Genomic DNA, 13,839 nt, shown 5'->3' with positions numbered 1-13,839 from the left:
AATGATTGAGAAAATGGTTGTCATTTCGAGAAAGAAACGTTAAAACTATTAGAAACATAAAATGCTGACATTTGTTTGACAGGTCGCCAATCGATTACTGGCGGAGACTCTCAAGAATTTAATATGCAAAAAGTGACATGGAGACACAATATAGCAAGTTAAAGGTTTAAATTAAAGAGTGCTACACAAAGACACTCATATGCCACTAAGATTCAGTTGATCTGAACCTTATTCTAAACCAAAGTCACGTGACATTTATTGAACGCTTAACTTTCCATTGAAGTTACGTGTGTCTTGTTATCCATTTCATAACTGTTATTTACTGTTCTGCAAGTACAATGCAAGGGAATTCATTTTGTCACAATTCTTAAAAGGAAAATAAATGTCTTAAATAAAGCACATTAGTTTTATTTCGTAATCATACTGTACATCCAAAATAAACATTTTATGATCACAATTAAAACAAACAAAAAAATTGCATTATAATTTAACTCGCATAATCCTCCAGGTGGTAGATATTCAACATAGACTACAAGGGCATGCCAACAAACACATCTTCGTTTACATCTATCACACTTTGCCATTTTAAACAACCAAATGTAATTTTGAATTAAAAAGCTACTCAAAAGCAAGTTATCGTTTCTCATTTCCACTCTCAGTTCCAGATCAGTACACCCCCACAGATTAACAGAAACAGTCGTCATTACATCTCCTCCGAATAATAAGTTGTTAGTTTCCCTGACAATTACTGCAAGGCTCTTGGTTTTAGGCACCAATTCTGTTGATCAGCTGTTTGTCCACATGTTAATACACCAAGCATTCACTCAGCATCATTTGTAATATGGTGATGATAATTCAAAGGAGAACAATAATCCTCATATGCACTGCCAGTCAAAACTGATTCAACCAAATATTCTTGCATTTTTTGTTCTGATTTCATTAAACACGATCAATGGAAATACTTTCAAATAAAAATGAGTAGATGATACATAAGAGAAAAAAAAAGCACCATGATCCTAGTTTGCAAACGTCCTCCTTTTCAGTGAAACAGGACAAATCAAACATTTAAATAACGTATCTGCTTAGATCTCTGTGTGGATATAAAATGAAGCTTTAAAGTTATTTTTCACTTCTGATTTATTTACTCAGATTTTTATGGATTTGTGCAGTTATTCATGCAAGAACCCTCTAGGCTAAAATACCAGTTTCCCTCTCACTATTTAAGGATATGGTGTTATGTGTTGCTTTTTTAAATGGATGTTAATGTCAACCTCAATGTCACATATTACTGTTGTTCATATGTGTGTCTCTCACTCAACAAATAAGACATTACTATGTATTCTATCATTTTCTTTATGCATTTATATTCTTTTTCTATGTGCAATATCCTCATATAGAAATCGTATTGAAGTAATCCATGGAATAGCTGTAGAATAGCTGGAAAAATGTTCTGATCCTTATGTCAACAACAAACATTTACTAAGACTCAATGCGTAATTAAAGGCAGGTGCTCTTAGAGATTTGAACAACCCCATATATACATGTCAAAATACACACAAAAGTATTGTGCTGGAGGTTATGAACGTGTTCAGATAAATGAAGATTATATCCACAGTTCAATTCAGTTGTACTTGCCTTTGTTTTAACTAATTCTATTTAAAAAGCTGCTTGAGATTTTAGACAAAAGTGCTCAAATACAGGATGTTCAACCCATTTGAAAGGCAGTGCATGATGTGATCTTTATGAAAGTAAAATGTTTAACACATAATGACCCTTCTGCCCCAAGAGTTTCCAAAAAATTCATATCTTGTAGTATAAAATCATTTTTTGGCCAGCTGGTCAGTTTGGATTTTATTCAGTACATCCAACAAGTCCCGTTGAAATGATAATTGTGGCCAATCATCAATACACAGTATTCAGGGGGAGAGGAACCAGACGTTGGATCACTCTACTAATGTCTGGAGTCAAACAGCTACTGTGCATGGGTTTTGAGATTGCGAGCAGCAGGTGTGCTACAACTAGTATGGACTGTTGACACAGACGGAATCAACGGAGGACGAAGGTTGCAAATGCAATGTTAGTCAGACCAGAGAAGAAATCCACAGAAAAATCACGCCACGGATGAGCCGAGAAGCAGAGGAGCACGTGAGATGTGGGCCAGGAAAGAAAACGAGGATGCAGTCAGTGTTGTGCCACAGCAGCAAGGGATCATGGCTAACCACTGGGTCCCAGCTGCAGCCTCTCCTGCTTATGCTTATCCAGCCACTGCAAGATCTGCTGTTTGAGCTCCTCGTTTGGCCTGATCTGGTCCATGGTTAGAGGACTGCGGTTGAAAGGATCTGTCTGGTCACTGCAAGGGTGACACAAATTAGTGCAAGGTTACTCATTTGACTCCTGAACACTAAGCTAATGTATGCATTTTGCTCCCAATTTTGATATCTGGTTCAATTAATCAATCAAGCAATTAAGACAATTTAGATTTCCTTACTTGTGGAAAAGTTTTTAATGTGAGGGAATTTTGGGGCCTAGCAGTAAGTAACTTACCTGAGGAGATGCCTTGCTATAGTTGAGCGGTCGACTGTTACGTTGGAAGAGGGGAGAAGAACGGGATCCAGCATCAGTGTGGACATGATCGGGTCCAAGAACTCATCTGGTGCATCTGAATAGGTTTCCTCTTCCTGCTGCTGTCTGTCTGCATGGGACTAAAACACATTTCATTTTAATGAACACCTTTTTTTTTTTGCAGTTCAGTTACCAGTACAGGTCCACCAGACAAGTATTTATTTACATTCAAAATCAGTTATACCTTTATTTTATCAGCAAGAAGTGCAAAAGCTACAATCATGTCACCGGGTTTGTTGATCTTCTTCATTACCCGAACAGTCTGGGAAAAAAGAGTAGGAGAGTAGGAGCGTCCATCCTTTGGGACTGTGGCACAGAAATTCTCCTCATCACTGCCAAAGACAGAATTAGACATTTATTGATTTATAAAGAAATATAAACAGAAATAGCTAATTTTCTTAAGGGTTGCTTTTTTAAATGAACATTTCTCTAATGTATTTCTTTTGTAAGAGATGAGTATGACAACATACCCCAGGTTTAGGTAAATGGTGCAGATATCATTAACAAGCTGCTGGGGCTTGAAGTCGAACTCACTGAAGTCCTTCACTTTGAGGGCACCCATCTTAGGACCCACCAGGTGCTGGAGAAAGTAGTTCAGCATAGAGATGATCCTCTCAGCCAGGAAGGGGTGCACAAAGATCCCCTTGATATCTGAAGAGGAAATCATTAAAAGCAGAAGAAGAAAAAAACACAAGGTCAAAAAAGAAAATAACTCATTAATACACAGGGTCACAAGTAACAACCTTGTCTGGCTGACCTGAGGTGAGAAAGGCCAGCGTGCCGATGGTTTCATTAGACATGATGTTATGGAAGCGTCCCAGCTGTCCAAACATCTGCAGACTGGACTCCTTCTCTCTTCGGGCATCGGGGGCCAAACTTTCCCACTCTCCTCGATCCCGCTCCAGCTGCAGAATCTTGATTTTACTCAGGTACTGTGAGGAAAAGATCATGTTTGAAAACATTTAATTTTCCTAATAAAGCATATGAAAACAGTGGCAGAGACCAAGCAAGTTAAAGTGCTGTAAAATAATAAATACATACCAATTTTGGGCTAAAGACTTGATGTCAACATAGTCCATATTGTGCACATTCTGTTTTGAGCTCACCTGAATAGCCTCGTCCAGTAGGAAAATGGCATCATTCATCAGTAAGTTGAGAAACCTGAGGAACAGCGGGGGGTTCATGGCCTCCAGGTTCTCTGATGCATAGTCAGCCAAATGCTGAAATAAGAGACATCAAAGAAAACAAACATGCACATGTGAGACCAACGTGGTTAATAATGTAATTATATAGATATATAATCACCTGGAAGCACCCTGTGTTTCCATTTATTCATTATCTATAAATATTTGGCTATTTAAGTGGACATAGGAATAAAATTAAAAATTGTGGGACATTTTACAGTCGACCGCAGGGCTATTATGGAACTGCTCTCCTTAACCTTTCCTGTCCTGTCCTAAGCTGCTCTACTCATAACGTGAAACATTTTAATAATATTTTTAACATTTACCCACCAAAAAATACTAAGCTCATACATAGTTTTTCTTATCCTGCCATAGTTTGATGAAATATTATTATTATTATTATTATTATAATAATAACACAGTCTGTGATCTGGATACATGTTTATGGAACAAATTAAAGGAATTAATATGCATGCAGTGACAAATTAATTTAAAGGAGAATTTGATTTTTGCCTTTAGATTCACAGCGACAAAATGCAGAAAACAAAAAGTCACACAGGAAAAAAAAACAATGAGCTTCTATTTGTTTGGCTAAAAAAAACACATCACTATTTTAACTAACGATGATTGCCTGTTACCTTGATACTCTCTCTATAGTTGTCTTTCCCCCACATGTATTTGAGGATTGGATACATGGGCCTTCTATAGTTGAATTTCTGTTCAAACTGATGAGGGTCACCTAAAAAAAAAAAAGAGAGAAAAACTTAATAAAATCAAATACCTTCTATTCGACTGTCTCCAAACTTATTCTTTAAATTTCTTTCTACTCATTTTGAATGTCCATAATTGAGACAGCAACAGATGCACAGTCAATGGATTTATTCAATACCTGGCGTATTATTAAAAAATGGTAGTTCAATGCTGCAACCATCTGCAAGTAACACTATCAAATAGAATAATGAGTGGGGACTACAACGGCTTTACCTGTGAATTCAATGTCTACAAACACAGTGATGAGGGCCTCGGCCAACTGAGGTGCATATTTGTAGGAACAGAAGACTCTCTCTCTCTGAAAGACAATTGGCTGAGCAGCACCAGGAGCCACGGGCTCCATGTGCGGCATCACCGCCTCCAAGACCTCTGCGAGCTTTGCTCGCAAGTATGGGTTCTTCATCCTGTTGAAAATACGGGACAGATGGGATTTGAGCAACATTTCTCAATTAGATTAGGAATGAAGGTTAGTAGGAGTAGGAGACAGAAGACCTGTGTGAGAATGACAGTGAGACAGGTGGTACGGTGAAGATGCACCACAAGGTGCTAAAAGCCAAGCTGTCAAAGACTGTGCTTTTTTTCGGTCTGAACTTAAGCTTTGTGTATAATGAGATTGCTTGTATCAACACTTTTACAAGCAAATACCAACAAGCCTATTGATATTTCCCATACGAGTGCCAGGGGTGATGTGTGACAGAGAAGACTTATAGATGTTGTGAAGGAGGACATGAAGAAAGTTGGTATAAAAGAATAGGACACTTATGATAGGGCAGAGAAGCTGAAGAAAGAAGAACTGCAACGTGTAAGCCCTCAGGATTCATGCTTTAGGTAACTGATTATGTTAGTGAATAACATACCTGTCCACATTACCCATGAAGACGGTGATGAAGTTAAGAATCTGCTCCAGATTTTCCACAGAAGTCTCCAAAACATCGTCTGCAAATCGTCGTAGAAAGATGAAAAAATCTCCCATGTTTTCTGCAAAAAATTCTGCAAAAAAAACCCACACACTTTAACCATAAATATTACGTACAGGAATGTGCAGCATCAGTAAATGAATGTACTGTGAATTACAGCAGCATTAAAGATTTTATAGTATTGGCTGTGTATAACCCAGTGGTTTAAATGTCAAGTCTAAATATTGAAATGAAAGTATGCACTTGACACACGTTTATGGCAATCTATAAACTAAATATTAGAAGAATATATTTGACACCTAAAAAGACTTGTGGAAAATTTAATTTGATTTTCTCTCAGTTGTTATAAGGCAGATAACAGCATATTTTAACACAACAGAATATAGGACATACTCCAATTTCGGAGGTAAAAAAGACAAGAAATTGCAGACTTCTCTGATGCCAGTGGTTCATTCTAAAAATCTAAGCAAAAACTTGTAGCTTTGCGGGAGGTCTGACCTACCTGGTACATAGCAGAGCATAGTATTCTGCAGGGAGGGCAGGGGGAAACTGAGTGCTACATGTTCAGGCCCCTGGTTCCCCACACCCAGCTGAACCAACAGAGCAGCAGTGGAAGCTTGGAGGTTAAGGCAGCATTGCAGCATGACAGGCTGTGTGGTGGCAGCTTTGGTTGACAGATACACAATCATCAGACGCTCAAACTGCTCCAGGAGCTGTTCCGACATTGGGTTGCCAGTTCGCTGAGCCTCCTGCCACGTCACCTGGAGCCGGTGGAGAGACTGGTTCATCTTCACCATCTGCTCATGCAGTCTGCACACACACACACACACACACACACGTCCACCAAAACAAACAGCAAAAGACTATGTGTTAATTCTGTCATTTGGTGCTTGAGAAAAACCCATTTCCTAAAAGACAAATCTAGATATGCTATTTTAACTTCATAGTGGAAGATGTTGGTGCATCTTTATAGGCATGTGTACCTGTGGAAGCCTAGATGAAGGGTAAGTTGTGTAAAGATGAGATTTTCAGTCAGAAGGCTGTAGGACTGTGCAGACTCCACCAGTTGTTGAGTGGGCATGGGGATCAGACAGGTTTCCTTATCGAGACCTAGAATTAGCAGTAAGGAGTCATTTTTCTGAGGACAAACTTTGCTATTCAAAGAAAATGCTGAAACACTGTTACAAATCTACTTGTAAAAGCAACACTAATATGCTAAAAGCTGTTTATATTAAAGGTGATACATTCAAAAGGTCCAGCATGTAAGATTTAGGCGGGTTTATGGGCAGATATTAAATGTTAATGGTCTATATTTATATAGTGCTTTCCTAGTCTTGACCTCTCACAGCTGCTTTTCACTACAGCTTTGCCATTCATTCATATAGAAAATCTATGTGCTGCCTAACACACATCTATTTAACCCATACCCATTCGCTCAGGAGCAACTTAGGACACATCAGCATGTAGACTAACGTAGCTGGGGATCAAACCCACAACCTTTCAGCTCAAAGAGGACTCGCTCTTCCACTGAGCCACAACCCAAATATACTAACCATAAATATGTTTGCAGAAGTGTATAATTGACTTGAAATTAAATGTTTTGGTTTCCATAGCCTTAGAATAAGCCTTTTATATGTACTTTTTATGTTTCTACAGCAGCCTGGTAGAATAAACCAGCCAGAGCTTACTACGCAAACAAAGAGGATTCTGCCCACATAAACCTGATCTAAAAACCAACGATCAAGAAGAAAGTGGCTGAGAGTGTGGAAGACTGTTTAATCCTCTCTGGTATAGAAAGGCCGCCATAGCTCTCTGACACCCTTGGAAAGGGAGAAGTCCTCAGTGTATTACATTCTGCAGTCCCCCCATTAGATGTCACTAATTCTTACAGAGTGGACCTTTAAAAATGATACAATTATAACTTTTCATATTAACCTCTCGCATGCACGTTGCGATTGCGCCTCTCGTCTTCACTCAGCTCTTTGAGGCCGCAGTATGTAGGGTTGAAGGTGAGCAGTTTGGGCGAATGAGGCCTGCAGAAAGGCTGGCACAGTTTCAGCAGCGTTGCCCCCAAGTTTAAAAAGAATGCATCAGATCCATACATCTGAAAGAAGATTTCTGGCATCTGATTGGCCCATATCTTTGCCCGGCCAGCATTTGCCTGCAGACAGTTGCCCAACCATGAGAGCAACAGGTGACGCGTCTCACCAGATCGCTGGAGCAAGTTTTTCAAGATCTGGTGCAGCTTGTCGTGAAACTGACCCATGAACTGCAACAAAAGGGAAATACAAATCATCAGCAGACATGTATTTGTAGTTTGTAAACAAATTGTATGACTTTAATTTATTTATTTATTTAAAATGAGAACTAAAAGAAATCTGTTTACCTGATGGATGTTAGCCTCCTGAACCTTGGTCTCCTGAGCACTGGAGCGGGAGGGATTCAGGAAGTAGACATGTCCCTCCACCACACCTGGGGTTCTTAACAAGCAGGAGATATTCAACACTGTCCCCAATAGGCTCTTCTGGTACTGCAAACCATTGGTTAGGTCTTTGGGCTGAATGTATTCCATCAATACCTGGAAAACCAAAAAAGAGAAATGTTTGGAAGATATTACAGGTAATAGGTAATAGATAATAATTTGAAATGTTATGCGATTTGTCATTCATTCAATCATTTTCTACCACTTTATGCTCCAAATGAGGGTCACGGGGAGAACATGCAAACTCCACACAAATAGGCCCTAGGTCAAACCGGGTCGCAAACCTAGACTTCTTGCCGTGAGGCAACAGTGCTAGTCCTTGCGATTTCTCAATGATATTGTTTGATTTACTGTGGGCACGGTTATTATCTGGCCCCTGACCTTCGCAATGTCTTTTTGATGGCTGAAATAGAGGAGAACATCCAAGTAGGAGTAGAGGAGAGGCTGGCAGAGGTCCATGTCTTTGATGCGTCGCTGGAAGATATCAAACACCGGTACCATCACCTCCTCAAAGGTACGGACTTCCTGGTCAGAAAGAATGCCAGCAATGACCTCCTCCACAAACTCGACCAGCTCCTCTGGCTCTGAAACACAACAGTGAGTTTATAACATTGAGAAAACTAGAGGGAGCATTTTACAGGGAAAATAGGAAGACAAAAATAAGAGAAAGAGGGAAGATGGAAACATGCAAAAGGAAACTGTCAAGCCTAAACTAGTCCAAAACTAAACCTACGTGTTCCATTGAGACCTTCCAACAGCAGGTCCAGAAGCTGCTCGTAGACGTTCTGGCTGACATAGATCTCTGGGGTGAGCAGAACTGTTCGTGTGTTTGAAACTGTAAGATTTTTACAGCGAACAGCAAAGGACAGCAACTTCTCTGGTACCTTTGTCACCTGGTACACAGAAAAAGTCATTGAATCATAAAACAGAATGGTTAATATTTAAAAATTTCAACTCCCAATAATAGTCATTAACAATTGAAAACAAGTGCTCAAACTATAGAGATGTAGCTAAATGTTTCACCTCTTCTTTAGCCCTTTGGTAACTTGCAAAAAGATAAGGGATGGCACATTTCTCTCCAGCATCACGGTCAGCAGACAGATTTACAGCGCAGCATGACGTCATGTAGATGAGGTGGTTTCCCGGCTCTAGCAGCAGCAGACGATTAAACAGGGCCTGGAGGAAACAGAGAAAAATATCACAAACACAAATCAGAGAACATGAAAAAAAACTACTACACAAATTACTCACAAAAAAGTAGTAAAAACTTTGCATCTTTTTGAGATTGCTAAAAAAAAAAACATTCTTTACCTATTTCTTAATCAATACCTTCAACTTCCAGATACGTCACTTTCTTACATCTGATGAGTTCTGCACTTGTTTATGCTGGAAGGTTGATGAAACAAGACATGGCAACAAAAGAGTGGTGACATCTGACCTGCTCTATGTTGTCCATATCCAACCAGTCCTGTCCATCCAGATCTGCAGCCATTTCCTCCAGGAACACACAGCGAGGGGGGATCCCATTATCTCCTCTTAGACTGGGATCACCTAGGATTAAAAATAAAACCAGGCTGTATAATTAAAATTAGCTTAAATTGCAATGCACATAAGACCCCATGAAGCGTTGACCAAAATGAATTCATTTGAATGAATTAATCAACAGACCAATATTAGGATAAGTTAAGACACAGGAGGATTAAATGCACAACATGTAATTCATTAAAACAGCTGTGTGAAAGCAGACGGTATTTTTTTTAGTCTTCATTTCCAGAATATTATGACTCATCCTCGAGCATTCATCGTAGTCGAGGGATGCAGCCGATTCTCAGTGTGACTTCAGAATATGTTAGACCTTTGCTCTGTCTCAAAGGGTGGTGAGTCATTTAATACTTACTGGAAATTTCAAATTAATTTTCAAGACCAGCACCATCCACCATCACAACATACTATTGGGGTTTTTCCATGATACAGTTCTAGCACTACTCGGCTCAGCTCGACTCCACTAGGTTTTTTGCTTTTCATTTAGTGATAGTACCTGGCAGGTGGTTGTTAGCCTTTATTAATGGTTACAGCACACAACAATGATCGTACATCTAGGAGGAAGTGACTACTAGCCCTGTGAACACACACACACACATGGATACACACAAGTCATATACTTTGAGTCAACACCAGCTCTTCTTCTTGCTGAGCAGCAACCGCTGATAACTATTTGCATAATACAACCATCATGGATAGCTTCAATAACCTGTGTGTTCCATCACGTCAGTGATATTGACCAGATCACTCTGCATGGGCAAACATAAACAAGGATAGTGGTGAAGTGAAAGAGAAGTGATGAAGTTATCTAGAGTTCTCTTTGAAGGATTGACAGTCCAACCTTCTTCACGCAACACGGTCATACACACTGCTTTAATGCGCCATTGTTTGTTTACAGTCTCTCTTTTCAGGTGTTGTCTAGCCTGGTTCTATGGTCCACCCCCTTTTCCTCTTAACATCATCACATCAGTCGTGATGCTAAGTCAGGTCGGGCACCACCACCAACATGTCTTTCACATGTGTCAGCCATGTCACAACATGAATTTATGGTGATTGCCTTACAGATCAAAGCGTATTTGTCTAATTTATCTAACAATCAAGTAGCTCGAGTAGTATCTCTAAAGCCTATTTAGTAGTATTTCAAAACATGTCAACAGAATCTTTAGAAAATTTGAGTTCAAAAAAGAAAATTGTACCCCACATTGTCCCAAATGACAAAAAAAAAAAACATTTCATTGTTCATCTCATACTTACTGTTGTCAAGAGTGATGAGAAATATCCGCTGGATCATGTGATTGACATTGAGCTGTTCACACAGTTCCTGGCGGGACCGGAAAGAGCGGCTGATCTCTGCCACAGAGTCGTCATTTTCATCAACGCTGTCCGACACAGAGTTATCCGAGTCTGACTGGCTCTCTCCAGAGTCCTCCACTGTGACAAGACATACAGAAAAGAAGTCAGATATTAATAAGACCTCATTAACTAGAAATAAGACGCTAATGCTTCTAACTATACTGCATGTATGTTATGGAACAGATGACTGGGCTTACGAGGTGGTTCAGCGGACTGCCGTTGAGGTTTCTGGCCTGATGCAAACTGTTTAGCATCAGCCAGTGAGCTGAAGAGGGCGGCGAAGGGGTTGCAGGAGATGTTCTGGTTGTTGTTGCCCTGGTCAGTCATCTCACTGGGGTCAACACTTACTCCATCCAAGATCCCAGTCTACCTACATAATAAGTCAGAAGCAACAAATAAGTGGCAATAGAGCAAGACTAAATAATCTAGATTAGAGAATAGCATTATTGGTTGATCTCCTGACCTCCTATGAGCCTAAATCTATGGTCTAAAATGGTCTTCCCTGTTCTCAGCTCTCAATGGTGGAGTGGGCAGTGGGAAGAGATCAGGGGAAGCATAAACTTTATTTTCCTTTCAGTCACTTTTGAAATCTTGAAAACTTTTTTATTGATTTTACTGTCTGTCTTATTGAAAGATTTATTATGTTTAATCATTTTAACAATTCAAGTTCTACATCAATTGCTTGGTAACTTGTTTTGAAAAGCATTGCATAAATAAAAGTATTGTTATTTTATTATTACTTCTTTCTTTGTTGTGGTTCATCTACTAACCTATTTGCATTGGTTAGTATTTTGTTAACGATATACTGTAACAAATCATACAAAAACAAATTGATTATACATACAATCAACACAATGCCAACAGAAAATTCATGTTCACTTACTTAACATTATAAAACCAAGTATATTCACGTTGGTTTCAGGAAATTATGATGGATATTTTTGTTCACTGTTTCCTGACATTTCACAAACAAAACGATGTTATTTAATCCATATAAACAAAAATAAGCAAGTGTCTTTACAAGACAATGCACAAGAGGAGGTTGGAGGACCACTCATGGGCGTTGTTGAACATTACAATACAAATGCCTTAAAACTGTGCAGTTAATGGAATTATGGAGCCAAAGATACATAAAATATGGAGTTAGACATGAGTTTCTATACCCTCTGGAGTCACAAGACACACGCTAAAGTACAGTGGTAAAAACACAAGGAAGTGCCCTACTTATTGCCATTCATGTGTTATTAAAGCAAAATATACATTTATAAAATGGATTGTTTCTAAAGGAGTGCCTTTCTGGGTGTCATTACAAACAAAAAGGGGTGCCATTATAAAGTTCCCTACTGCCCCTACATGACAGTGTCCCAAAGATTGTCCTTCGAGGAAATTATTTGCAGTGCTGTACAGAAAATGTTCATCTCAGTGATAGAAAGTGATGCTGTGCTGTAAAGGATGTCCCTGTACACAGCTGTGTGAGAATGTGAACAATTATATACCAGCAACACTTGTCCCACCAGTGCGCAGTAGGTGCCCTTTTAATTTTCCCCCCTGCCCTTCCAAATGTATGAGCACGCCACTGTGGGGAAATCTAACATGTGTCTTGTCATTAGTCCGTAAAAGAAAACACCATATTAACACCATAATTAGAACATGCTATGATAAAATCATTAGTTGGCGCTTATTAAGTTTCAATAGATGGTTTCAGAACGCATACTGAGATAAACTGTCTTACTCAGATGTTCAGTTTGACACAGAACTGACAGCCTGAACATGTCACCAGACGTGTGCTCACCGATTTAGCTTCCCCTTTAACACGCTGCTACGGTTACCTACGAGTCTAGCACCTCACGATGACAAAATGTGTCCATTTACAGGACGGTGAACAAAGCATCATTACTCTTCTTCGCAGGTGTCACTTACTCCACACGTACAACAGTTTAAACACAATCTATAACCTCGTGCCGCTTGTTAGCTAGCGAGCTAGCTTGCAAGCTAAGCTGTCATGGGGTCACCGCGGCGCTATTTCAGCATCGACTTTGCGAAACTGTTGCGCCTTTTTAATGCACGATCAGTCTAAACAATGAGTATTAACGATACGAAATGCTGTCGTACCTGTTTGACGGGGAGAACGCGTGTTTTTTTTATAAATTGCTTCAACGAAGCCAGTGGGAGTTCCTTGGTAAACAGAAATTATTAAACGTCATAAAGCTGAGACGGAAACGCCTGCTGGTCTGCTGAGTAACTTTTAAATGAAACATTCACAGAAACACTCACACAATTTAACAGTGAATAATATAGTGATAATATTTAATCACTAAAGCTATTTTTTTCTGTTCAGAAATGCAAGTAAACTACTATAGTTTGACTTTTTAAACAAGAAATAATGTGCTTTACTATTTCTTTACTTCTGGGACAGCAGAGGGCAGCAGACTGCCTCAGACTCGATTTCGATAGTAGGCTATAGTTACTTTCCATTGTGTTCCTATTAATGATAAACTACACACTTACCCCATGTTACTTAAATATAGATATTTTAATATGGGAATCGATCCTAGAACGTACATGTTACATATTCTCTATATTAGGTAACGTTAGATTAATGTTAAATTCAACTAAACAATGAAAAAGAATGTTACTAGCGCCAGCTACTCTTGGTATAGTGCACATAGCGATATCTGCTGGTATTTTTATATTACCAGCAAGAGTAAAATAATCACATCCAAAGGTAGTATTTTAGACCTTTTAATGCCCAGTGCTTCAGTATTTTCTGTGCTTGGTCCTATAGTGGGGCTTTTTAAATTCAGCCCATGAGAGGATCATTGGGTTCAAACTAGGAGACCACAGCCACTTATGAAACAAGGCCAATCATTTATTTATTGCCAAATACTCAGTTATTTACTTTTTAAAGCTAATTTATTCCAGTTATCAATAAAAAACAATGCTGATATAGGTGCTTGAGACTGAGAGT

General features: G+C 39.1%; 1 protein-coding gene across 1 annotated transcript; it reads right to left on the bottom strand.

Annotated features, from left to right (window-relative positions):
* Positions 1 to 392: 392 nt before the first annotated feature.
* ube4a (ubiquitination factor E4A (UFD2 homolog, yeast)) lies at positions 393 to 13,114 on the bottom strand. The gene is made up of 20 exons (XM_058634477.1): positions 12,984 to 13,114; positions 11,069 to 11,241; positions 10,773 to 10,949; positions 9,415 to 9,527; positions 9,000 to 9,152; positions 8,710 to 8,869; positions 8,358 to 8,560; positions 7,881 to 8,072; positions 7,430 to 7,763; positions 6,478 to 6,604; positions 5,997 to 6,304; positions 5,435 to 5,567; positions 4,791 to 4,981; positions 4,445 to 4,545; positions 3,729 to 3,842; positions 3,380 to 3,554; positions 3,093 to 3,273; positions 2,807 to 2,954; positions 2,545 to 2,702; positions 393 to 2,350 (listed from the first exon to the last, which is right to left on the bottom strand). Exons 2-20 carry the CDS (start codon positions 11,196 to 11,198, stop codon positions 2,215 to 2,217), a joined length of 3,234 nt encoding a protein of 1,077 aa, XP_058490460.1. The 5' UTR covers positions 11,199 to 11,241; positions 12,984 to 13,114; the 3' UTR covers positions 393 to 2,214.
* Positions 13,115 to 13,839: the final 725 nt, after the last annotated feature.

The sequence above is a fragment of the Solea solea genome, chromosome 7 (assembly GCF_958295425.1).
Source record: "Solea solea chromosome 7, fSolSol10.1, whole genome shotgun sequence".
NCBI lineage: Eukaryota > Metazoa > Chordata > Actinopteri > Pleuronectiformes > Soleidae > Solea > Solea solea.
This window is presented reverse-complemented; position numbering and strand designations above follow the sequence as displayed.